This window comes from Prunus avium, chromosome 1 (assembly GCF_965620075.1).
Source record: "Prunus avium chromosome 1, drPruAviu1.hap1.1, whole genome shotgun sequence".
In the NCBI taxonomy this organism is placed as follows: domain Eukaryota; kingdom Viridiplantae; phylum Streptophyta; class Magnoliopsida; order Rosales; family Rosaceae; genus Prunus; species Prunus avium.
This window is the reverse complement of record NC_142284.1, coordinates 17,796,365-17,821,009: the sequence shown is the minus strand read 5'-3', so window position 1 is coordinate 17,821,009 and position 24,645 is coordinate 17,796,365. Positions and strand designations below refer to the sequence as shown.

Here is a 24,645-nt window from a genome sequence, read left to right as displayed (position 1 = left end):
GTAATTAATCTGGAAACTCCAACCTGGTTATTCAGCTCCCTTCCTTTCTCTTATTTATTTTAAATAATTCGGCATAAGTCCAATTCTTATGACAAAATTTGAGTGCAATCCACACACTTATTGTTAGTAATTCAAGTCCTCTGACTTTTGTGCTATATAGGATTAGTTATCTTTTGTAATTTCTGACATTTATATTTTATATTTTATAATTATTTTATTTATGTTGTGGTTTCCAAATTTACCCCTAAGATATAAATCTGGTAAGTAATGGCAAAAATCCTAAGCAACAACAAACGGAAAAATTAGCAAATCGCAAAATTCACGTCTTCCACAATCAATCATGGTCCTATCAAGCCAATTTCTGTAGATTTCATACTTAATTAGGTTTAATACATGTTGTAAAGGTAACCTTCAACACATGTACCTATAGCACATGTCTATTTACCTGTATTGGAATACCTTTACATATATCATAGGTACATTTTGTTTTTGTGGGATTATTTTCGTGTATATGATAGGTACATTTGGGTTTAATACCTGCCGTATAGGTAACCAATTGCCACCAGCAGGTCAATTTACCTGTAACACACATATAGGTATTTTGTTGAAAATGAAACACTTTGTTATGAACTTTATCTTTCTAATTTTCAGTTGGCTTTGATGTCTTTTTTGCCTTTTTGTTAACAAATAAATAAAACAAGACGTTGAATATCTGTGGATACTCTATTTACCTATAACTCCATTACCAACGTGTTTTCTACCTGGAGGCTGGAATGATGGAAACATGAAAATATAGTTGGGGTCCTCTACCTATACCATAGGAAAAAGATGAAGAAACCAGTTCATCTTTGTTTTCTGTTCCTTTTATGCCAACGAATTTCTTTTTCTTTTCCTTCTATAACCCCCCTTGCTTCATAATTGATATATGACAAATTTATTTTAAGAAAAGAATACCTATGAATCAGTACTAGACCAACGGAGTTCGCCCAAGCCTATACCATTCCTCTTCTCCAGGTACACAAAACAAAAATGGTTCCCTTCCTATTTAAAATTAAAACCATAAAACAGAATTGGAAGGTTGAAACAATCATTCTAATGCAACTGACGCCAAATCATACAATCGTTCTCCTACCTATGGCATTGGTATGTATCAGGAACTAAGCGTAATAGAAAAGTAGGAACCCCAATCATACAATTTACCTGTAGAACAGGACCAGCAACTGACGTTTAATGGCAGAGGAAATTTGCTACTATAATAGTAAATCATATATAGAAACCCACAAATCTCTTTATTAAAGAACCAAGAAATTAGAGGAAATTTGCTTTGAAGGAGCACGACGTTTTGAGGAAACATAAATTCTGTGATTTGTCGATTTGTGTACTTTCCGTTTCTACATAGTGGTAGTAATTGTAATTACATTAAAATTTGTGGACATACTGTTTGCTTAGGTGGCTAAACACCTTAGGGGTGGCATTTTATACCGAAAAATCGAAAAACCAACCGATAATTTACCGCAATGAAACCGCAATCGCGGTAAACCGAACCGCATTTGCGGTATTTAGAACCGAACCGCATTTGCGGTTGCGGTTGTGGTATTTGATTTTCAAAACTTGCGGTTACCGCAAACCGCAAATATCTTTAAATAATATTGTCTATATTATATTGTATGTAAAATATATTTCATACAACATATTTCATACAATATTTTCTACAACTTGTGCAAAAGAGGATGAGATTGATGATGAGGTTGCACAAATTGGTGATGATGTCCCATTTCAACTAGTGCAAAAGAGGATGAGATTGATGATGAGGTTGCATAAATAAGTAATTAGTTTATTTATGCTCATGTTATTTATGCTTCTTCTTATAATAAAATGAACTAAACTTATGTTGTTTTATTTGTAGATAGCATTGGTGCTCAAACAACACAACGGGGTTCTTCAAATCCACTCACCACCACCAACACTTGAGTTTGTAACTTTAGTCTGTAATATTGGTGCATTGCATTTTCCTTTTAGTTTGTAACTTTAATTAACTTTGAATTGGATTTTCTTTTGGGTTGTAACTTTAATTCATTTTGCATTGCATTTTCCTTTTGGTTTGTAATTTTAAAGAATTTGGAATTGGAATGCTTGAGAAGTTTAACTTTAATTGGAATGCTTGGAATTGAACTTTAATTTTCTTTAGGTTGTGAATGCTTGAGAAGTTGAGGAGATTGTGAATTTATATATGCTTGATAAGTTGGATTTTTATGACACAAAAAGAACTTGCGGTTTATATTCTTAACATATATATAAGATTGGAATCGAGATCAAGCTGAACAACCGCGGTTTACTCCTTTTATATAAATTAAAGGTGAGTAAGCAAAACTAAATAAGATGAAGCAAGCGGCTCGAGTGAAAAAGAAGGCACGACCAGGAAGAAAAAAAAAAAGTGAGAAAGAATGGAGAGGCTTGGTTTGGAGTTTCCTTTCTCTGAATATGAATCTTATTTCTCTTATATTTCTGTATTTCTTCCTCTTCTTCTTCTTCTTCTTCTACATGTCATAAGAAAAAAAAAAGTGAGAAAGAATGGAGAGGCTTAGTTTGGAGTTTCCTTTCTCTGAATATGTATGTTTATTTTTCCCGATTTTTGGCGTATATGATCTCGAAGTGTAAACAAACAAGTTTGATGGTTGGATCGTTGAAACTAGTTTCGTAGAATGCATATGCCATCAAAACAATATATTCACTAACAATTAAGAGTTTACTTATACTTTCATTAAATATAACATAAGATTTTGTGGTATCCACTAGTGTAAATATTTTAAATTGAAGATCAAATTGAGTCATTGTATTCATATAGGGTCGAGGAGTGTAGCTGTAAAAAATCATCAAAATCGGAGTTAAAATAACCGTTAAATCGTGATTTTTGTTTATAACCATCGAAAAAATTTGTCCCATTACGTGATCTCTGAATGTTTATTTTTTCCGATTTTTGGGGTATACGATCTCGAAGTATAAACAAACAAGTTTGACGGTTGGATCGTTGAAACTAGTTTCATAGAATACATATGCCATCAAAACAATATATTCACTAACAATTAAGAGTTTATTTATACTTTTATTAAATATAACATAAGATTTTGTGGTATCCACTAGTGTAAATATTTTAAATTGACGATCGAATGCAATCATTGTATTCATATAGGGTCAAGGAGTGTAGCTGTAAAAAATCATCAAAATTAGAGTTGAAATAACCATTAAATCTTGATTTTTTGTTTATAATCGTCGAAATGTTTTGTCCCATTACGTGATCTCTTAATGTTTATTTTTTCCGAATTTTGGCGTATATGATCTCGAAGTATAAACAAACAAGTTTGACGGTTGGATCGTTGAGTAGCTTTAAATTTGTGTATTTTGTATGTATAACACTTTAGAAATTGAATAGTATATATATTTATTAGTAGCTTTAAATTTTCTTTTGACTTTGCGCGACCAATATATAGTCGTTCGTCACGCAAAGTATACCTTAAAAATTTGGGCGGGTACCAAAAATGGAATTTTAAAAAAAATAATAATTTACGACTTTGCGAGACCAATATATTGGAGTTCGTCGCGCAAAGTATACCCTAAAAATTTGGGCGGGTACAAAAAATGGAATTTAAAAATTAAAAAAAAATTTACGACTTTGCGAGACCAATATATTGGAGTTCATCGCGCAAAGTATACCCTAAAAATTTGGGTGGGTACCAAAAATGGAATTTAAAAATAATAAAAAAATTCACAACTTTGCGAGACTAATATAATGGAGTTCGTTGCGCAAAGTATACCCTAAAAATTTGGGCGGGTACCAAAAATGGAATTTAAAAAAAAAAAAAAATTTATGACTTTGCGAGATTAATATATTGGAGTTCGTCTTGCAAAGTATACCCTAAAAATTTGGGCGGGTACCAAAAATGGAATGAAAAAAAAATAAAATAAATTTACGACTTTGCGAGACCAATATATTGGCGTTCGTCGCGCAAAGTATACCCTAAAAATTTGGGCGGGTACCAAAAATGGAATTTAAAAAAAAAAAAAAATTACGACTTTGCGAGACCAATATATTGGCGTTCGTCGCGCAAAGTATACCCTAAAAATTTGGGCGGGTACCAAAAATGGAATTAAAAAAAATATATATTTTACGACTTTGCGAGACCAATATATTGGAGTTCATCGCGCAAAGTATACTCTAAAAATTTGGGCGGGCACCAAAAATTGGAATTTTAAAAGAAAAAAAAATTACGACTTTGCGCGACCAATATTGGAGTTCGTCGCGCAAAGTATACTCTAAAAATTTGGGCGGGTACCAAAAATGGGACGCGGGAATATTTTGGTCGTGCAAAACTTTGAGCGACCAAAAATTCGTCACGCAAAACCATAAAAATTTGGGCAGGCACCAAAAATATGAATTTAAAATTTTTTTTTTTTTAAGACTTTGCGCAACCAATATATTATTTTGTCGCACAAAGTGATACGGTCTTTAAAACCAAAATAACTCCTCCACCATTTTCTCAATGTCTTCTACTCTACCTCTCCTCTCTCTTTCCCTCTCCCAAAATCCTACCATTTCTCTCACACTCACTCCTCTCACTTAATCTCTCATCTCTCTCTTCACTATCTCTCACTCTCACTCACTCTATTATCTCTTTTTTCATCATCTCTCACTCTCACTCACTCTTTCATCTCTCTCTCACTATCTTCTCTAATTCTCTCACACTCACTTCTCCCTCTCATTCTCACTCACTCAAAATCTTGCCAAAAGGTATATTCTCTCCAAATTTTAAATTTTTTTCACTAATATGTGTTTTTGGAGTTAGTTTTGAGTTTATGCCAATTTTTTGTTATTATTTTATGTTATTTGACAATTTTTTTTTTTTTTGTAGGGAATCGTCGAGACTTTGACGGCTAAAGTTGAGGATTTGGACGCTAATAGGCTTGTAGATTTTATTATTTTACTTTGTTAATTTATGTGTACATTTTGAATATTATATATATTGGATAATTTGACCACTATTTTGAATATGTAATTTTATTTTGAATATGTCAATTTAAATTAAAGTAATTAAAAAAAATAATATCATACAATTAAATTAAATTTAAAAAGTAAAAATTTGAAAAAATTAATATAATGAAATTGATATAAGAGAAATAATAAAACAAAATGTCAAAAACCTTGCGCGACAAAATATTTTGTCGCGCAAACTATTAAACTAGTTTATTTTAATTAAAAAAATTAAAAAAATTAAATAAAAAAAAATGAATATTTCGTCATGCAAAGATTTGCGCGACATTAGTATTCGTCGCGCAAAGTATATTTGTGCGACGTTAACTTCCGTCGCGCAAAGTGGTTAATGTTCGTCGCGCAAAGTAGATATTATTCGTCGCACAAAGTAGACAATATTCGTCGCGCAAAATAGTTAATATTTGTCGCGCAAAGTTGTTAGTATTCGTCGCGTAAAGTTGTTAGAATTCGTCACGCAAAGTAGTTTAGATTCGTCGCGCAAAGTAACTTTGAGCGATGTTAGTGTTTGTCGCGCAAAGTAGCTCTGCGTGACAAAAAATATTTTTCGTCGCGCAAACCTTTTCTTCACGATCTTTGCGCGACAGATCTTGTGCAACCAAAATTTTGTCCCGCAAAGTTTGTGCGACGAAATTGTACTTTGCGCAACAAAATTATTTCGTCGCGCAAAGTGTTTTTTGTAGTAGTGTACGTAGACAAGAAGAAACAATATTTACTCAGCATTAATATAATTATGACATGTAGAAGAAGAAAGAAATATAGAAATAAGATTCAGATTCAGAGAAAAGGTTTGCAAAGAAAAGTTTGAGTGTAGGAGCTCTGCATGGCCATAAATCTCCAAACCCTTCCGCTGCGCAACAGTTGGATCCTTGTATCATCTCTTATTTTCACATTTTGTAATACATATATTAACAAAACCACCTAACTAAGAACGGGTGAGTAATTAATCTGGAAACTCCAACCTGGTTATTCAGCTCCCTTCCTTTCTCTTATTTATTTTTACCAAAACTTATACCATGGCTTCTTGCTCATGCCTTCCTTTGCACTCAAGCTGCCTGCTTCGTCTTTCCTCAAGCCATAGCCTGCTTCGTCTATCCTCGAGCCACAGCCTGCTTCGCCCTTGCTGGGGGAAATTTGGGATTTTCTATAGTTAATGTCACATCTAAAAAACTAGGCAGGTAATAGTGCCATGCCTTATTAACACAATGTTCTCAATAGCAAGGTCTAAAATATAGAGGATTTCGAAAATATCGGTGGTCCAAAACATAGATATATCGATGGAAAATCAGGCTGCCCTTGATTTTTTAGAAAATTAAGCATCGGGATGATTTAATTTAGCCAATATCCCCTCATCGTCAACTTGCTCCACATTTCATCTAATTTTCCGTCAAACAAGAGTCACATGCATAACACTTGACTCTCTTGGATGGACTTGGACACTAATAAGGCGGCTAAAAATTGAGGAACAAACTCTTGACATCGAATATTGGCCAGGGGAAGAAAATTGCGCATTGCTTGGGACATTATATAGGATTAAAGTTAAACGTATAATGTATTCTTCAAGAGGAAACAGTTGATTGTACATCAACACTTCTGAAGTTCTGAAGTTCTGATGTCCTCCTTGTCCAACATTGATTGGGTTGGGAACTGGTGGAGTTTGGAAATTAGGGCTTCAAACCGTATTGAGTATTTCCCTTTTTCATTTTGCCGGGCTGGGAAAGCCCACTTTGCAATGCATGACCGAGTTATTAGCAGCTTCCTTAAAATGAATTTATATATATATATATATATCTATATATGTAAAGCAAAAGGCAGAGAATGGTGAAACATTCAAAATACCAGAAAATGCCCTTGGTTAATGCAAACATTAAGAATTGAAATTATTAATTAAATAAGGATAATATGGTAAATTCACACTTTTCTTATTTAAAAAAATTAAAATTAAAAGAAAAATCGGATAATGGATCCTATTTTTATGGAACACAACTACCCATTATCTTTTTTAATTCTAAAATAAAATTTTAATTTGTTTTAAAAAAGCCTCTCATATGCGCGAAAGCGCGTGCGAAGAGGCTAGTATATATATATATATATATATATATATATATATATATATATATATATATATAGTCCCCTTCAGTTGAGGGATCCCTCAAATAGTGTTATTTGAGGGATGGGGCGCTTAGCCGTTGGATCTCTTTTAATGACATCTTGCGGCTGTGATTCTTTTAAATGTTTTAACCCATTTTAACACTCCTGACCCGAAAAAAAAACACGCGATGGCTGAAGAACCTAAGGCACGCACGAAGAAGAGGAAGAGCCCACCCTTCCAAGACGAAGGAAGAGCTGCCATCGCAAGTTGAGCTTGCGAGCATTCTATGCCAATCAGGTAGGCGTATCCATAGTGTCGTTATGTTTCGTTCTAAATCTGGGTTGTGATTTTCGAATTGGGGTTCTGCGATGGGTTTTTAATTTTGAAAATTTCTGGGCAAGGTTGAGATTACACCTGATTTCTTGTGGGTTTGTTGATTTCGAATGAATGACAATGGGTTGGTTCTAGGACTCGCTATTCAGAGAATGAGTTTGTAAAATTTTCATTATTGACTTATTGTTGTTGTTGTTGTTGTTGTTATGATATCTGAATTGAGTTCTAATGGTCATGAAGAGAAAAAAAAAATACAGGGACAATTTTATATTCTGATATTAAATAGTGCATGGGCTGTATGCGTCATAGAATTATTTAGTTTTTTGTTCCTTAAGATGTGAAATTTGGTTTACAGATCTAAACCTGTCAGCCTTCAACTTTAAAGTCTTAACTTTCATGATAATGGAAAGCTTTCATTAGCTATGAAATCCTTCTTCTATAGCTTTAGGCATAATGCCTACTAATGTGTTGAGCTGACATCCTTCCTATGGGATTCACACTTTGATTTGTGAATTTTTTTTCATAGCAGGTTCCATTACAAGGTTTAATCACTACTTTTAATGACATCTTGCGGCTGTGAATGACAATGGGTTGGTTCTAGGACTCGCTATTCAGAGAATGAGTTTGTAAAATTTTCATTATTGACTTATTGTTGTTGTTTTTGTTGTTGTTGTTATGATATCTGAATTGAGTTCTAACGGGCATGAAGAGCAAAAAAAATACAGGGAAAATTTCATATTCTGATATTAAATAGTGCATGGGCTGTATGCCTTAGAATTATTTAGGTTTTTGTTCCTTATGATGTGAAATTTGGTTTACAAAGCCAAACCTGTCAGCCTTCAACTTTAAAGTCTTAACTTTCATAATAATGGAAAGCTTTCATTAGCTATGACATCCTTCTTAAGCTTTAGGCATACATGCCTACTAGTGTGTTGAGCTGACATCCTTCCTGTGGGATTCACACTTTGATTTGTGAATTTTCATTTTTTTTCCACATTCATGTCAATTTCCTCTACTTTCTGTTGATTTCGATTGGGTTTTTATGTGTTTTTTTTAAAGGAAAAAAATGAATTGTTGTGGGTTAGTTTTAGGACTCACTAATCTGCAACAAATAGAGAATGAGTTTGTGTAAATTCATGTCATTTACTTATTGTTGTAAGCCAAGTACAGATTACTATAAAAGTGGCTTTAGTACCTTAAATAAAATGTAACTGTTTGTTATGGTAAACAGAAAGAAAAAGGTCACTTTCCTTCATTGTCTCTGAAGCATATGTTTCAATGTGTGCAAGTGAAGCCTAAGGATTTAATATTTTTGTTCTGCAATAAGCCTTGTTGCTTATCATGTTGCTTCCTCTTCAGTTTCCATGATGGTTCTTTTATTGGAACTACAAAGTGTTTAAGTTTTTATATATGTCCATTATAGTTCCAACTTCTGATATCGAATTCGATTGGATGCAAGAGATAATAGAATTCAGTTCCTTTTTTTTTTTTTTTGGAGTCAGAAGATATTACAATTCTGTTCAGTTCGGTAACTTGCTTCTTTTACTTCAATAAAAGATAAATATAATAGAATCTCTTAACTGATTTGTTGATGTTCATAATACTTATTTCGCTTATGCATGACAGTGATAATAAACTTTAAATGCTTTGTCATTCATGAAGCCATTAAAATTACTATAAATTCTTTGAAGTACCTAGAGTGTATCTCTTTGTCAGATGCTTATGGTGTTTGAGTTATTAGAAAAGAAAACATGATAATTGAAGGTATTTATATGTTTCTTTTGTTTTTATTTCCTTGCAGGCTATATGGCTAAAACGAACAAGATGATCATTTTGCACGGAAATGTTAAGTTTGGCTTTAGTAGATGGAGGCCGTGGCTCAGAGTTTCTATGAAATCATGATCATTTATGTTTTAGTGATACTTCTTCTGTTAAGAGTGTAAATTGTATGCGCAATAGATATCTCAATGCCTTAGATTAGATTAGGTGATGTAAATCTAACGTTTGTTTGTTGTATCAAGGTAATGTCACTTGGGACCTGTAATTATCAACGTTTGATAGTTGAAAGAGGTTCATGGCAGTTTAGAGCTATTCATTTGTTAGCCTTACAACTTCAAATTTCTGCATAATTCACAGAGAAGTTTACATACAACCCCAAAAGTATTACAAACATTTTAATGAAAACAACCAAATCGTGTTTGCTCCTTCGAAGCTCTTCTACAGAAATTTGCCACAACCGTACGAGCATTTCAAATCAAAACATTCTAATTCATATCTGTGAAAGAAAACACAGGGAAACTACCACACTATGAACTGAATTAAGTTTTCATTACTAAGATAAAATAAACTTGATAACATCGAGTATTCATTACAAAAGGGAAAAACAATTATGTACAGCACCCATTATAGAAAGTGAGCTCGTCATCCCTATACAGATCACCAACCCACCAAAAAAAAAAAAACCATCCTATTACAGAGAAGAAAAGAAAAGAAAAATTAGAATAGAAGATGCCATATTGCTGGCTAAAAATGGTACATATGCTGCAATGGTGTCGCCACCTCTGCTGCTTCCCTTGGTAGAGACTCGAGTGCAATCCAAGGAAGCTTCATCCTTATGAGGGCAGCAGCAACATCAGTAGGTAATTCAACAACTGATTTCACAGTTTCATTAAGCCTCATCCTTATGCAGCAGCAGCAGAAGCAGATTTCTATTATCTCAGGCACAAATTCCAGACATAATGCTAAATACCAACTGCTAACAGAATAGATACCATATACACTTCATCTCATTCAGACGAGAGACCATATACACTTCATCTCATGTGGCATGTCTACTAACAAAATCCTTCAGCAAATTCTCAAGAGCTACATATGAAAACAAATCAATAGAAAATGTAAGCATTAACGAATAGCAAACTTTAGTAGTGATTAAACCTTGTAATGGAACCTGCTATGAAAAAAAATTCACAAATCAAAGTGTGAATCCCATAGGAAGGATGTCAGCTCAACACATTAGTAGGCATTATGCCTAAAGCTATAGAAGAAGGATTTCATAGCTAATGAAAGCTTTCCATTATCATGAAAGTTAAGACTTTAAAGTTGAAGGCTGACAGGTTTAGATCTGTAAACCAAATTTCACATCTTAAGGAACAAAAAACTAAATAATTCTATGAGGCATACAGCCCATGCACTATTTAATATCAGAATATAAAATTGTCCCTGTATTTTGTTTTTCTCTTCATGCCCATTAGAACTCAATTCAGATATCATAACAACAACAACAACAACAATAAGTCAATAATGAAAATTTTACAAACTCATTCTCTGAATAGCGAGTCCTAGAACCAACCCATTGTCATTCATTCGAAATCAACAAACCCACAAGAAATCAGGTGTAATCTCAACCTTGCCCAGAAATTTTCAAAATTAAAAACCCATCGCAGAACCCCAATTCGAAAATCACAACCCAGATTTAGAACGAAACATAACGACACTATGGATACGCCTACCTGATTGGCATAGAATTCTCGCAAGCTCAACTTGCGATGGCAGCTCTTCCTTCGTCTTGGAAGGGTGGGCTCTTCCTCTTCTTCGTGCGTGCCTTAGGTTCTTCAGCCATCGCGTGTGTTTTTTTTCGGGTCAGGAGTGTTAAAATGGGTTAAAACATTTAAAAGAATCACAGCCGCAAGATGTCATTAAAAGAGATCCAACGGCTAAGCGCCCCATTCCTCAAATAACACTATTTGAGGGATCCCTCAACTGAAGGGGACTATATATATATATATATATATATAATGCTTTTAATGCAACTCTATTTGATACAGTTTACATGTAATTTAAAAAACCCTAATTAACATGAATGAGCATATGTGAAGGATGTGAACATGAAAGTCCGTTGTGTGTTTCTCAAAGTCCACAAGATTGGAAGAATCCCTACTTCATGTTTTTTTCTTTTTGGTCATTAAGATCCCCAGGTTAATTTGCAACAGATTAATTTCATAATATTCTTTGGTACTAATCCCTAATATTCCTGGTATATAGATTAATTTCATACTGCCAGACAAAAGCACATCCCCAATTAATTATTTAATTTGACCAAAAAAATAATTTAATTTAATTTTTTTTGAACCTGTCAAAAAACACAAACAGGAACAGTGGAGAAAATAAGAATCTGTTAACTCAAGTCACTGGCAAGGTTTTACTCATGTCTACCGTACTACTAACCATAATCATAAAATGTTAATACAAATTAATACGGAGAGTTTAACAGGGAGTTTCACTAAAATACCCAAAATGGAGGCTGAAATTATAAAAATACCCAACACCCAAAACACTTTATAAACATACCCAAAACTCATCATTACACACACTCAAAACCCATTTATAAACATACCCAAAACCCATCATTACACACATACCCAAAACCCATTTTGGGTATGTTTCTATGTTTAAATAGTACTTGGGTATTTTTATAAATACATGTCTAGGATTGGGTATTTTTATAAATATCTATAATTTTAAATACCAAAAGCCTACAAAACCCAACCAACCATATATACTAGTAGTCTAGCAGTTGTATCTGATGTTGCCAAAGTTTTGTAACCCAACTTTTGTAGATTTGTATGCGCTAATTTTATTATACAAATGTTGTGACTGATACCTTTGGGTTTGGGGAAGCCCTTGTTTCCTTGACGGCCACCTTGGCCTTCTCTTTCATTTCATATGGCAAATAAGAAAGAAATAGGCGTTACAAAATACTATTTATTTATCATATAAAAATGAGAAGAAAAAAAAACAATTCCTTTGAAGCTTGAATGATAGCTTGGTTTGGAGAGATGAGACAAAGGGGATTAGTAGTAGTAGTTATGATATTAATCTTGTATTGCGACGACCAAAATGAAAAGTTAAAAGTCACGTTAGCAGAGCTTTTTTACAAGTGGGGCATAAATTGCTTTTTATATCAGAGCTTTTTTATAACATAATGATGAAAATATTACAATATACAGAGATTTTTAGTTTCTGGATCACAAATATTTGTAATTTTTAAGGGGTAAACGACTTTTTTCTTTTTAATAGTTATTTTTGGTTTGAAACTGAAATTCCATAAACCCAACAAAGGAAAAGCCAAAGACCCAAATTCAGGGCAAATGACGATTCAAACAAAGCAGAGCTCAAACCAAAAGAAGGGCAAGATTGACCCAAATTACGTTATCTTCCAAATTTGATTCTTGCAAAAAGAATTCAAAACAAAACAATATAAATATAAATAATTTAGCATATTATCACAAAAACATAAGTAATATAGTGGTTAAGGTATTGGAGGAGTAAAATGGGAGGGGTTCAAATCCCCTTTGTGTTTTTTTTCTCCCTTTTTTCCCCCTTTTTTTTTCTCTTTTTTTTCCTTTTTTTTTTCTTTGCATCGATATTTTCGATATTTTAGCGATATTACACCGATATTTTGACAAAATATTGATGAAGTGTGAGCGAAATTATCGACATCGATATTTTCCGATATTATCGTCGATATTGTTGATATTTATACGATATGTACGTTGATATGTTCTGAAATATCCTCGATATTTCGTCGATATTATCGATATTTCAGACTATGGATGAGAGTAGGTGATGTGGTCGGCTAGTAAAATATGAGAGGGCGGGGAAGGTGGTATTGAATAAAGAATAGAAGTGAGTAAAAGTCTTTTGCTCATGTGGGTGTGAACCTGTTTAATAATTGCACTTCAAGATAACAATAGAAATTTGATGGGGTTCGTGTTTTAGTTGTTTATCTCTACTATTATAAAGGGAGGTGCAAAGTAGTTGGCGTCATAGGCTTCACCAAAAAAAATTGGACAGAAACACCTCTGAAACAAAAAAACCAACGGCTCAGCAAATTTTGTTGTTCATACTTTAGATGGGTATTTTGGTAAATGCACAATATAATAAAAACCAAAACTAAACAACAACCCACAAAACTCGGTCCTATTATCTTGTGAAAGGAGATAAAATAAATAATAAATAAATAAGCAACCCAAATCGGCCTCATCGTGTGAAAGGAGCAGTTCCTTTCGGTTTTCACTCGCTTTCGATCCGGTTTGATGCCAGTTTGTTGACTTTTTTAGTTAACCGGTTTTTTTTTCCGGTTTTTTCTATTTGGTCTGGTTTGGTGTTCCGGTTTTTCAGTCTCGATGCCCACCCCTAATGCTAATTAGGTGAAATTGTATTCATATATTCCAAATTAGTAAACTATATAGTGTCTTAAAATGAAAGCACCCATATCTAAATTGGTGGTATTATCTCCCATATTTAAGATATTATCCCTATTTTTAGTATTAATTAATTGGCCAAATAAATGGGCTCAATTAATTAACCTAGAGAATATTCTTCTTGTGAATTTATAATTATATTTTCAATGCTTTTAATGCAATTCTATTTGATATATTTACATGCAATGTAAAAAATCTTAATTAAAACATGCATGAGCACGATGTGAAGGATCTGAACATGAAAGTCCATTGTGTTTTTCAGAATCCCTAATATTCCGATTATTCTTTGGTGACTGATCCCAAATATTCATTGTATACAAAGTAATTAAAACTGCCGGACAAAATCACATCCGCAGCATGTCAAAAACAGAATATACAATGAGACCTGTGGTGGAGAATAGAAAGTTTTACTCATGTACGCCGTCTAATAGGTTTTACAATAACTACAAAGAATTTATACAAATGCGGAGGAGTCCAATGGCAACATCAAATTCTCATATGGTATATCCACACATGGCTAAAGAAATTCTGGAATTAATATCATATGCCGAAAAAATGCAAGAATCTACTTATAATACTCCCGCAGTTGTATTTGATGCTGCCAAAGTCTTGTATCCCAACTCTTCGGGAATTAACTGCTATAATAGTATTTTCCTTAATGTTGTGACTGATACCTTTGTGTTTCAAGAAGCCACCTTGACCTTGGTCGCCATTGATGTAGACGTTGTGAAAGTTGAACATCCCAACATTTGAGGATCCATTGCGTGCTGTAATATTATTTTTGAGAATATTGGCTTGGCTCCTGCTCGAGCCCCCTACTGCTTTGCCCCCTGCTGCTTTGCCGTGATCTTTAGTACTAGTAGTCTTGCAGTTGTAGTTGACGTTGCCAAAGTTTTCAAACCCAACTTTTGTGGATCTATTATCTGCAGTAATTTTATTATGACGAATGTTGTGACAGATATCTTCGAACTCACGGCTACCTTGCCCTTGGCCGCCATTGCTGAAGTCGACAACTAAGTTGTGAAAGCCGAAACTCCCAACATATGACTCTCCATTTAGTGCGGTAATTGTTTTGTTATAAATCTTGTGACCTTCACCTTGGGGTTTCTTTCCTCTTTCACCACCTTGGCCTTGGGCCGCGTTGCTCCAGTTGACATCGTCTGAGTTGGGAGACTCAATAATCCCAAAATCAGCTGCGCCATCGAGGCCTCTTATATCATTTGTGGCACTATATCCTTCCATTACTGGCTGGAGCTTTAATAGGCAACAGGTACACAAACAAGATAAATTTTAATCATAATTCTATTTAAATTTTAAAAGATCAGAAACGATATTCGGATTACAAAAATCCTACAAAGCAGGAATCAGATTCAACAAGGACCAACAGAAGTCTTATATCTTGTTCTCTTGACTTGGACTAACAAATTCATGGACAAACCAATCATTCAAAAATAAAAAATAAAAACCATGAGTAACTGAGCGGAAATCTTCCAAATTTGAAGAATTATCAAACCGAGACAAAATTTTACTTACAATTTAATTAATTAACAAGAATAAAATTGACATCTTCAAGCAATTTTTTTACAAAATCTTGTTCTCTCACCCTCTCTTTTGGATGATCTGCTTCTAAATACCCAACACTAAATTTATTCAATGAAGACCCAAGCCCTAAATTTGTTCATTGTACACCAAGCCCCTAATTTGATAAGGTGGAACCCATAATAAAGCAGAAATTTTTTTTAAAAAAATGAAAGAAAAATTGGAAAGGCTTACCAACTGTAATTACAACTCAGCCAAAACAAAACAGGTCTATAACTTCGAACCACATATGTAATCTAAAAGAATCTACTCGAAATGCGAATCTGGCAAATGTTAGTATTGTTCTCTCACCCTCTCTTTAGATGCTGTGCTTCTAATCCCCAAACCCTAAAAATTTTCAGTGACCACCGAAGCCCTAAATTTGTACGAAGTACACCGAAACCCTAAGTAATAAAACACAGAATAAAAATAACAAAAAAGAACAAGGAAAATCGACCTAGGTAATAAACTCAAAAATGAAACAATTAATTAGAAGAAAATAATTGAAAAGGCATACCAACTGTGTGTTCTGGCTGAGTCTGTAGTTTCGATTCGACTAGAGAAGATGATGAAATGATGGAAATATGGTCCTTCCTTCTTCCAACTTGAACAGAACTTATTAGTTTACTAAAGATAATAGAGGAATAGTAGAAGGGGCAAAGCACCCACAATTAATTAATGAAATTATGAATATAAGCGTGTTCAAGTAGAGCCTGCAAAAGTCTTGAAAGATAAAAGCGTGTTCAAGTAGTAGGCAACGGAGCCCATCACAATCATTGCCGGCAATTCTTCTCAGAAAATTATAATATTCCATATTAAGAAAAGATAAGGGAGATTTACTATTATACCCAATATAGGGGCCTAAATTATAAAAATACCCTATATGAAATGGACTTTAGAAACACAACCAAAACTCATTTACAACATAACAAAGAGGCTTTTAACTTCTTATAAATTACAAAACTGCCATCAATTTCTTAAAACAAGTCCAACCTCAAAACCTCATAAAAAAACCCAAAATACTCAATAGGGTATCAAAGTAATTTAATAATCAAAATTATATTCAATAGGGCCAGCGGTCATTTTTTGGGTTTTTTTGGGTTTGTTTATAGAAATTAAATGATGTAGGGTTTATCCATATTATTAGTGCTAAAAATGGGTATATGACTAAATATCTCAAAAGGTAATTGCATCTTAAATACATATATACACAAAACATGTTTGATGATTTGAACTGGATTGGATTATGTGATAGAATTAGATTTGCATTGGATTATATTGGATTGGAGAGAATAACACTATATCACATGATGTATTTGGTACTACACATGATTAAGCAGTTAGATTAATTGAAATGTACTATTACACGGCCTAGTAGAATTACACATAATCCAATCAACCCTATGGTAGAATTCATAATCCTACTACATTTAAGCCTAGTAGGATTAGACATTATCCAATCCATATTGTTTTTAGGTCACCAAACACTTGAGTAGAATTATGAATCTTATTGAACTATATAATCCAGCTCTTCAAATCGGTATAGTCATAGAAGAACAAATGCCCTAGCTATTCCAATTCCATTCCAAAAATTTCAGAATTTCAACATCCATTCAAATTCGGAACTTATATATTTCGGAATTCTTTTGGAAAATTTCAGAAAATCAATGGAAGTTTTAAACATGTCTAACGATTTGAACAGTTAAAGTTGGCTCAAAATTAAAAAAAGCATATGGAAAAGCTCAAAAAATTATTATATGATATAATTTTATATGTCGTTATCCTTTATGAAATAGCTCGTCCATCTATGTCTATTTTGGTCATTAAGTCATATCAAATTCAACATGAAACTAGTCATTCTGTACAAGCTTGAACCCCTAATATATTTCGGAATTCAGAAATATTTGATTACTGAAATGCCCTTGAAGAAAGTATAGTTTATTTTATTTTTTCAGAACCTACTACTACAACTTTTCAAGTGGAAATAATTATTTCATTGATAATAAAAGTAAAGCCTAACTACCTTAATATTCTATAAAAATATTTTCTATACTTATGATACGTATTAAAATAAAATAAAAATACATTATTAAACTATTGTAAGGCTACATGGTGGGGGAGGTGGTGTGCTACAAGAAGATGAGAGTGGGTGAGGTGGTCGGCTAGTAAAATTTGAGAGGGCGGGGAAGGTGGTATTGAAAAAAGAATATAAGTGAGTAAAAGTCTTTTGCTCATGTGGGTGTGAACCTGTTTAATAATTGCACTTCAAGATAACAATAGAAATTTGATGGGGTTCGTGTTTTAGTTGTTTATCTCTACTATTATAAAGGGAGGTGCAAAGTAGTTGGCGTCATAGGCTTCACCAAAAAAAATTGGACAGAAACACCTCTGAAACAAAAAAACCAACGGCTCAGCAAATTTTGTTATTCATTCTTTAGATGGGTATTTTAGTAAATGCACAATATAATAAAAACCAAAACTAAACAACAACCCACAAAAGTCGGCCCTATTGTCTTTAGGTTTTCACCCGCTTTCAGTCCTGTTCAGTGCCAGTCTGTTGACTTTTTTAGTATAACTGGTTTTTTTTTCCGGTTTTTTCTATTTGGTCCGGTTCGGTGTTCTGGTTTTCTAGTCCCAATGCCCACCGCTAATGCTAATTAGGTGAAATTGTATCCATATATTCCAAATTAGTAACTATATAGTGTCTTAAAATGAAAGCTCCCATATCTAAATTGGTGGTATTATCATATTAAATAAAGATAATATCCCATGTTTAAGATATTATCCCTATTTTTAGTATTAATTAATTGCCAAATAAATGGGCTCAATTAATTAACCTAGAGAATATTCTTCTTGTGGCGTTTTGTGATTAGAGATGAAAATATTTGCTCTCACAACACTCACAAAAAATGATGGCCGCCCACTTTGAATGACTTCAATTCTAGTAGTGGAATAAAGCCCTCCCCTTGAGATTTTGAATCTTTTGATCGTCTTATGGCATCTGTTACTGATTAGCAATTTTCTTAACGTGAATTTATAATTATATTTTCAATGCTTTTAATGCATTTCTATTTGATATATTTACATGCAATGTAAAAAAACTCCTAATTAAAACATGCTTGAGCATGATGTGAAGGATGTGAACATGAAAGTCCATTGTGTTTTTCAGAATCATCACGGTTGGAAGAATCCCTAATATTCCAATTGTTCTTCGGTGACTGATCCCTACTCCTTGTATACAAACAAAGTAATTAAAACTGCCAGACAAAATCACATCGGCAGCATGTCAAAAACACATACATACAGCAAACAAAAGAGAAAGTTTTACTCATGTACGCCGTCTAATATGTTTTACAATAACTAGAAAGAGTTTATACAAATGCGGAGGAGTTCAATGACAACATGAAATTCTCAGCCACACATGGCTAAAGAAATTCTGGAATTAATATGATAAGCCTAAAAAATTGAATAATCGACTTATAATACTCTGGCAGTTGTATTTGATGTTGCCAAAGTTTTGTAACCCAACTTTTCGGGAATTAACTGCTATAATTGTGTTCTTATAAATGTTGTGACTGATACCTTTGCGTTTGAGGAAGCCCTCGTTTCCTTCACAGCCACCTTGACCTTGGCCGGCATTGCTCCAGTCGACATAGACGTTGTGAAAGTTGAATATCCCGGCATTTGAGGATCCATTTCGTGCTGTAATTTTATTTTTAGAAATTCTGGATTGGTTGGTGCTCCCGCCATCTTCAGTATTAGTTGTCTTAAACACATCGAGATCATATACGCCAAAAATTGGGAAAAAACAAATTTCAGAGATCAAGTAACGGGACAAAACATTTTGACGGTTATAAACGAAAAGTCAAGATTTAATAACGGTTATTTCAACTCTGATTTTGATGATTTTTTACAGCTACACTCCTTGACCCTATATGAATACAATGACTGCATTCGATCGTCAATTTAAAATATTTACACTAGTGGATACCACAAAATCTTATGTTATATTTAATAAAAGTATAAATAAACTCTTAATTGTTAGTGAATATATTGTTTTGATGGCATACGCATTCTACGAAACTAGTTTCAACGATCCAACCGTTAAACTTGTTTGTTTACACTTCGAGATCATATACGCCAAAAATCGGAAAAAATAAACATTCAGAGATTAAGTAATAGGACAAAACTTTTTGACGGTTATAAACGAAAAATCACGATTTAACGGTTATTTCAACTCTGATTTTGATGATTTTTTTACAGCTACACTCCTTGACCCTATATGAATACAATGACTGCATTCGATCGTCAATTTAAAATATTTACACTAGTGGATACCACAAAATCTTATGTTATATTTAATAAAAGTATAAATAAACTCTTAATTATTAGTGAATATATTGTTTTGATGGCATATGTATTCTATGAAACTAGTTTCAACGATCCAACCGTCAAACTTGTTTGTTTATACTTCGAGATCGCATACCCTAAAAATCGGAAAAAATAAACATTCAGAGATCACGTAATGGGACAAAACTTTTCGATGGTTATAAACAAAAATCACGATTTAACGGTTATTTTAACTCCGATTTTGATGATTTTTTACAGCTACACTCTTTGAACCTATATGAATACAATGACTCAATTTGATCTTCAATTTAAAATATTTACACTAGTGGATACCACAAAATCTTATGTTGTATTTAATGAAAGTATGAATAAACTCTTAATTGTTAGTGAATATATTGTTTTGATGGCATACGCATTCTACGAAACTAGTTTCAAAGATCCAACCGTCAAACTTGTTTGTTTATACTTCAAGATCATATACGCCAAAAATCGGAAAAAATAAACATTCAGAGATCAAGTAATAGGACAAAACTTTTCGACGGTTATAAACGAAAAATCACGATTTAACGGTTATTTCAATTTCAATTTTGATGATTTTTTATAGCTACACTCCTTGACCCTATATGAATACAATGAACCAATTTGATCGTCAATTTAAAATATAATACATTTAAAATATTATATTTTTCTAACAAAATAATTTTTTTTTAAATTTATTTTTATTTTTGTAAAGACTTTGCAAGACGAAGTTTATAAATTCGTCGTGCAAAGTCATGTATAAAAAAAATTATTTTATTTATTTTTCTAAAGACTTTGCAAGACGAAACACACTTCGTCGCGCAAGACTTTGTGCACCAAATTTTATTGTTTCGTCGCGCAAAGTCATGCAAAGATTTTTACAAATAATTTTTTTATTTTCTTTATTTTTGTAAAGACTTTACGAGACAAGCCACTCTTTGTCGCGCAAGACTTTGTGCACCGAATTTTATTGTTTCGTCGCGCAAAATTACTTTGAGCGACGATGTTTTGTCGTCGCGCAAAGTGACTTTGTGCGATGATTTGTGTTTCGTTGCGCAAAATTTAGTCGCGTAAGACTTTGAGCGACGAAGTTTAATTTGCGTCGCGCAAAGTCACTTTGAGCGACGAATTGTGTTTCGTCGCGCAAAATTTGGTCGCGCAAGGGTTTTTTTTTTACTAGCGTTAATAACTAAAACTATAGTTTTTTTTTTAATAAACTAAGCATTGATTTTTTTAAGAAAATATTTTTCTAAAGATCTTTTTTAGACTTTGAGCTATGCATATGTCTTATTTTTCTTTTTTGTCCTTTTAAGATTTCCAGAGTTTTAAATTTTATATTAAATAGAACTAATTGTTGAAGTGAGTCTCCTAATTAATCAAAGAGATTTATTTCCTTGATTAATTAAGGGATTTACTTTCCTATTTTATATAGTTGTCAAATCATTGTTTAATTAGGAGATACTTTCATAATCCTTTAATGTATCTAATTCCTTATAAAGCACTCATGTAAACTCTTATATATACCTCCTTATGTAGAAGAACAAAAATAAGAACCTAACATATTCAAAACCCATTTTCATATTTTAGCATGGTATCATGTTGCTTCGATTTAGCTGCACCAAAATGGATTCAGCTGCATCCTCAACTTGTGATACTCGCAAGTGCATGAGCCGTTTGGTAGTATAGCATATGTAAGTGCGAGGTCGATCCCACGAGGATTGGTGATTGAATGATCCAATTTGTTTCCCCTACACAAAATAGAAATGAAAAAGAAAATAAATAAAACAAGAAAAAGGGAAATAACTCAAGCAAATAAGTTCCCAAGTTCAATTAGATTAATGGATTGATTCTAGCTAAAGTATGATTAAGCCATGGTGTGTGGTCATAACCTTGTGTTCCTAATTCCCTAATTTGATCATTTGTTGTCTAACCTAAAATTAAGCATTAGGAACCCATTAAGCATAGAAGAACAATTTAAACAACCAAGCATGTATCTAATCCTTGTTGTCGAATGTCCATACATACTCTTCCTATTCATAGTTCAATTCGAATTAAAGCATGGTGTCTACTCTTAATTCAAACCAAGATAGCTAACATGCAAGCCTAAATGGTGATCAATCATTCAAACTAGCATATTAACTTATAAGAATAATGAATAAGAACAAAAACCATAATTGAAACTTGGAAACTAATTAAACTTGAATACTTAAGAAAGAATGTACATTACAAATAAAAGTAAAGTAGAACTAAGAAAACTTGAAGGAAAATTTAGTAAACTCATTTTGTTACAACAATTGACAACTTGAAAGGAAACTAAGAGAATTTGAGGGAGAGAAGGGAAGGGAGCTCTAGAGAAGTGTTTGAGAGCTCCCCCCCTTGGGGTGTGTTTTGAAGCTTGAAGGCTTCTCTATTTATAGGGCTAAGAGGGAGGAACAACATGATGAAATCCAACACCACCATTCCTCTTTTAATACAACCCATAACTCACACTTCATCTTGTCTATGTTAGTGTGGTTGGAATCAATCTCATCTCTTACTTCTTTTGCTGCACCTCAAGCTTTCTTCACATGGGATCAAAGGTGATCAATTGTGGCTGCCTTTTGCTGCCAACCCATGTGGTCTTCTTTTGGTTGTTGAATAAAAACGAGTCTTCTGAACCAGACTTGGTGTAGGAAGGCCAGAGGTTTCAAAACTTATCCAATGGGGCTCAAATTTGGATATGTTATACTAGACACCCATTGGAACAACTTCTATGAAGAAAGTATTCCCATCGGAGCAGTAGAAGTGTGCGTTTTGGGCCTTACAATTTGGCTGCCGAACAGAGACTGGAATTGACTTCATTTCATTTCTTTGCTTTACATGCATGCACATGCTTTCTCTATAATAACTCCAGCATGTACCAACTTTCTCCTTTAGAATTTCATAGCTGGAATGCCTCCCCACTTCACTCATTATGTTGGATCCAAAGTCAGTTGCAGCATGGGTGAGGCACATGGCTTAAAGGAGGAGACAAGGCTCAAAGCTGGCAGCTGCAAATCCTCTTGAGCATGGTTCAGTGTTGGACGAGCTAAGGACTCCACATATGTTCAATTGGGCTGCATTTTGGATATGTTATACTAGACACCCAATTGAACAACTTCTATGAAGAATGTCTCCTCATCCGAGTTGTGAAGATTGCTGAAATGAGACCTGCAAGGTGACTTACGAAACTGGACTGACAAGAAGTGTGGCCCAACTTTGGTTTTGTCTTTAAGCTCTTGCTCTTTGCCAATCAGCCCTAACATGCATGGATTGCATCATTTCCTATCCAAAGTCATCATTGTTACCTAAATGTCAATTAACTGAAAGATAAACACAAAAAGGATTAAAAGCACAAGTTTAACTCAAAAACATAACCAAATCATAAGCTAGAAGGGTACAAAATGATATACAATTATGAACCGATCATATTAGAGCAATCAATCCTCGGTTGTCTCTAAATTCTCATATCAAAATTTCTCCTCCACCCCCCCCCCCTGAAGAGGGGGGGGAGAGGGAGTGAAAAAGGATCTATTTTTCTTTCTCATGGAGATTTTGCCTCTTTCTTGACTCCGACATATCCTTCTCTTCAGGGGGAGAAGAGGACTGAAGAGAAGTTTCTATGTTCTTAAGCCGTGTTCACAAGATTTCTGTGTCCTTAGCCGTGTTCACAGGGTTTCTGTGTTCTTTAAACTCCTCATATCAAATTTATCATATTTTTCCCCAAATCCCTCAAATCTAAAGTCCTCAAATGCCTTATCTCAAATTTCTCATATTCAAACCCAAATTCCTCAAATCAAATTCTCATACCCTCAAATCCAATTCCTACATCAAATTCATACATCAAATTCCTCCAATCAAAATCCCTCAGATTCTCATATCACATCTTACTTTCGCTGCGATGTCTTTCTTGTGCTTCCTCTTAAATTCTTGGACAAAGTGGTTCACCATTATGTTGTCAGGAATCCCTATGATCCTCCCCTTATTGCAGACACACAGAAGCATGTGGTCAATCCTGCTGACCTGGCTACCCGAATTTGTGCTTCTATCGCCACCACCAAAGGTTCTACTTTTCATACGCCCTCTAAAAAATCTGCATGGATTATCGACTCGGGTGCTACGGATCACATGACATTTGATCCTGGCCAACTTATTAATCGCAAATCATCCACTCCGTCGGTGGTGTCTAATGCTAATGGTACCCCTCCCCTGTGGATCAGGAGACTCTTGAAAGAATTGGGCTTCAAGCCAGAAAAGACAATGGAGTTGAATTGTGACAACAAGTCAGCCATTGATATTGCTCATAATCCAGTTCAACATGATCGAACCAAACATGTTGAGGTGGATAGACATTTTATCAAAGAAAAAATTGAGAAGAAGATCATCCGCCTACCATTCGTAAAATCAGAAGATCAACTGGGAGATATCTTAACCAAAGCTGTTTGTGTCAGAGTATTTCATGACTCACTTACCAAGTTGGGTATTTGTGACGTATATGCACCAACTTGAGAAGGAGTGTTGAAGTGAGTCTCCTAATTAATCAAGGAGATTTATTTCCTTGATTAATTAAAGGATTTACTTTCCTATTTTATTTAGTTGTCAAATCATTGTTTAATTAGGAGATACTTTCCTAATCCTTTAATGTATCTAATTCCTTATAAAGCACTCATGTAAACTCTTATATATACCTCATTATGGAGAAGAATAAAATAAGAACCTAACATATTCAAAACCATATTCATATTTTAGCACTAATGACAATAAAAATCTAAACAATCACCCCCAACAAGTTAGAGGCAATAGCAATAAAGAAACTAAAAATATGATTGATCACACTCAAGCTAGCTACAGATCTCAGTGAGTCATCAGTTCACTGCTTCGTCTTCATCAGCACCGGAGTCGACTGGTTTCTCTTTCCCTTGGCCTTTATAGATGTGGGTGTTGCCAAA

The 24,645-nt window shown here is 33.7% G+C and overlaps 1 protein-coding gene and 2 long non-coding RNA genes across 4 annotated transcripts in view; 1 reads left to right on the top strand and 2 right to left on the bottom strand.

Moving 5' to 3' along the window:
• Positions 1–7,177: 7,177 nt before the first annotated feature.
• Positions 7,178–9,560, top strand: LOC148297468 (uncharacterized). 2 transcript variants are annotated; one of them, XR_015833147.1, is made up of 3 exons: positions 7,178–7,433; positions 7,999–8,059; positions 9,271–9,560. It is a non-coding gene; the product is annotated as an uncharacterized LOC148297468 (long non-coding RNA). The 2 variants fall into 2 exon arrangements; XR_015833146.1 differs by lacking the exon at positions 7,999–8,059.
• Positions 9,561–9,778: 218 nt separating this feature from the next.
• LOC148297467 (uncharacterized) lies at positions 9,779–11,113 on the bottom strand. Its single transcript, XR_015833149.1, has 2 exons — positions 10,979–11,113; positions 9,779–10,334 (listed from the first exon to the last, which is right to left on the bottom strand). It is a non-coding gene; the product is annotated as an uncharacterized LOC148297467 (long non-coding RNA).
• A 7,568-nt stretch (positions 11,114–18,681) lies between these two features.
• The window catches only part of LOC148297466 (uncharacterized), a 35,275-nt gene continuing 29,311 nt past the window's right edge, over positions 18,682–24,645 (bottom strand). The window contains exons 4-5 of the mRNA XM_088246017.1: positions 18,884–19,060; positions 18,682–18,716 (exon numbers count right to left, since the gene is read on the bottom strand). Coding sequence (XP_088102143.1) covers positions 18,682–18,716; positions 18,884–19,060 — 212 coding nt within the window. The remainder of the gene's footprint in view (positions 18,717–18,883; positions 19,061–24,645) is intronic.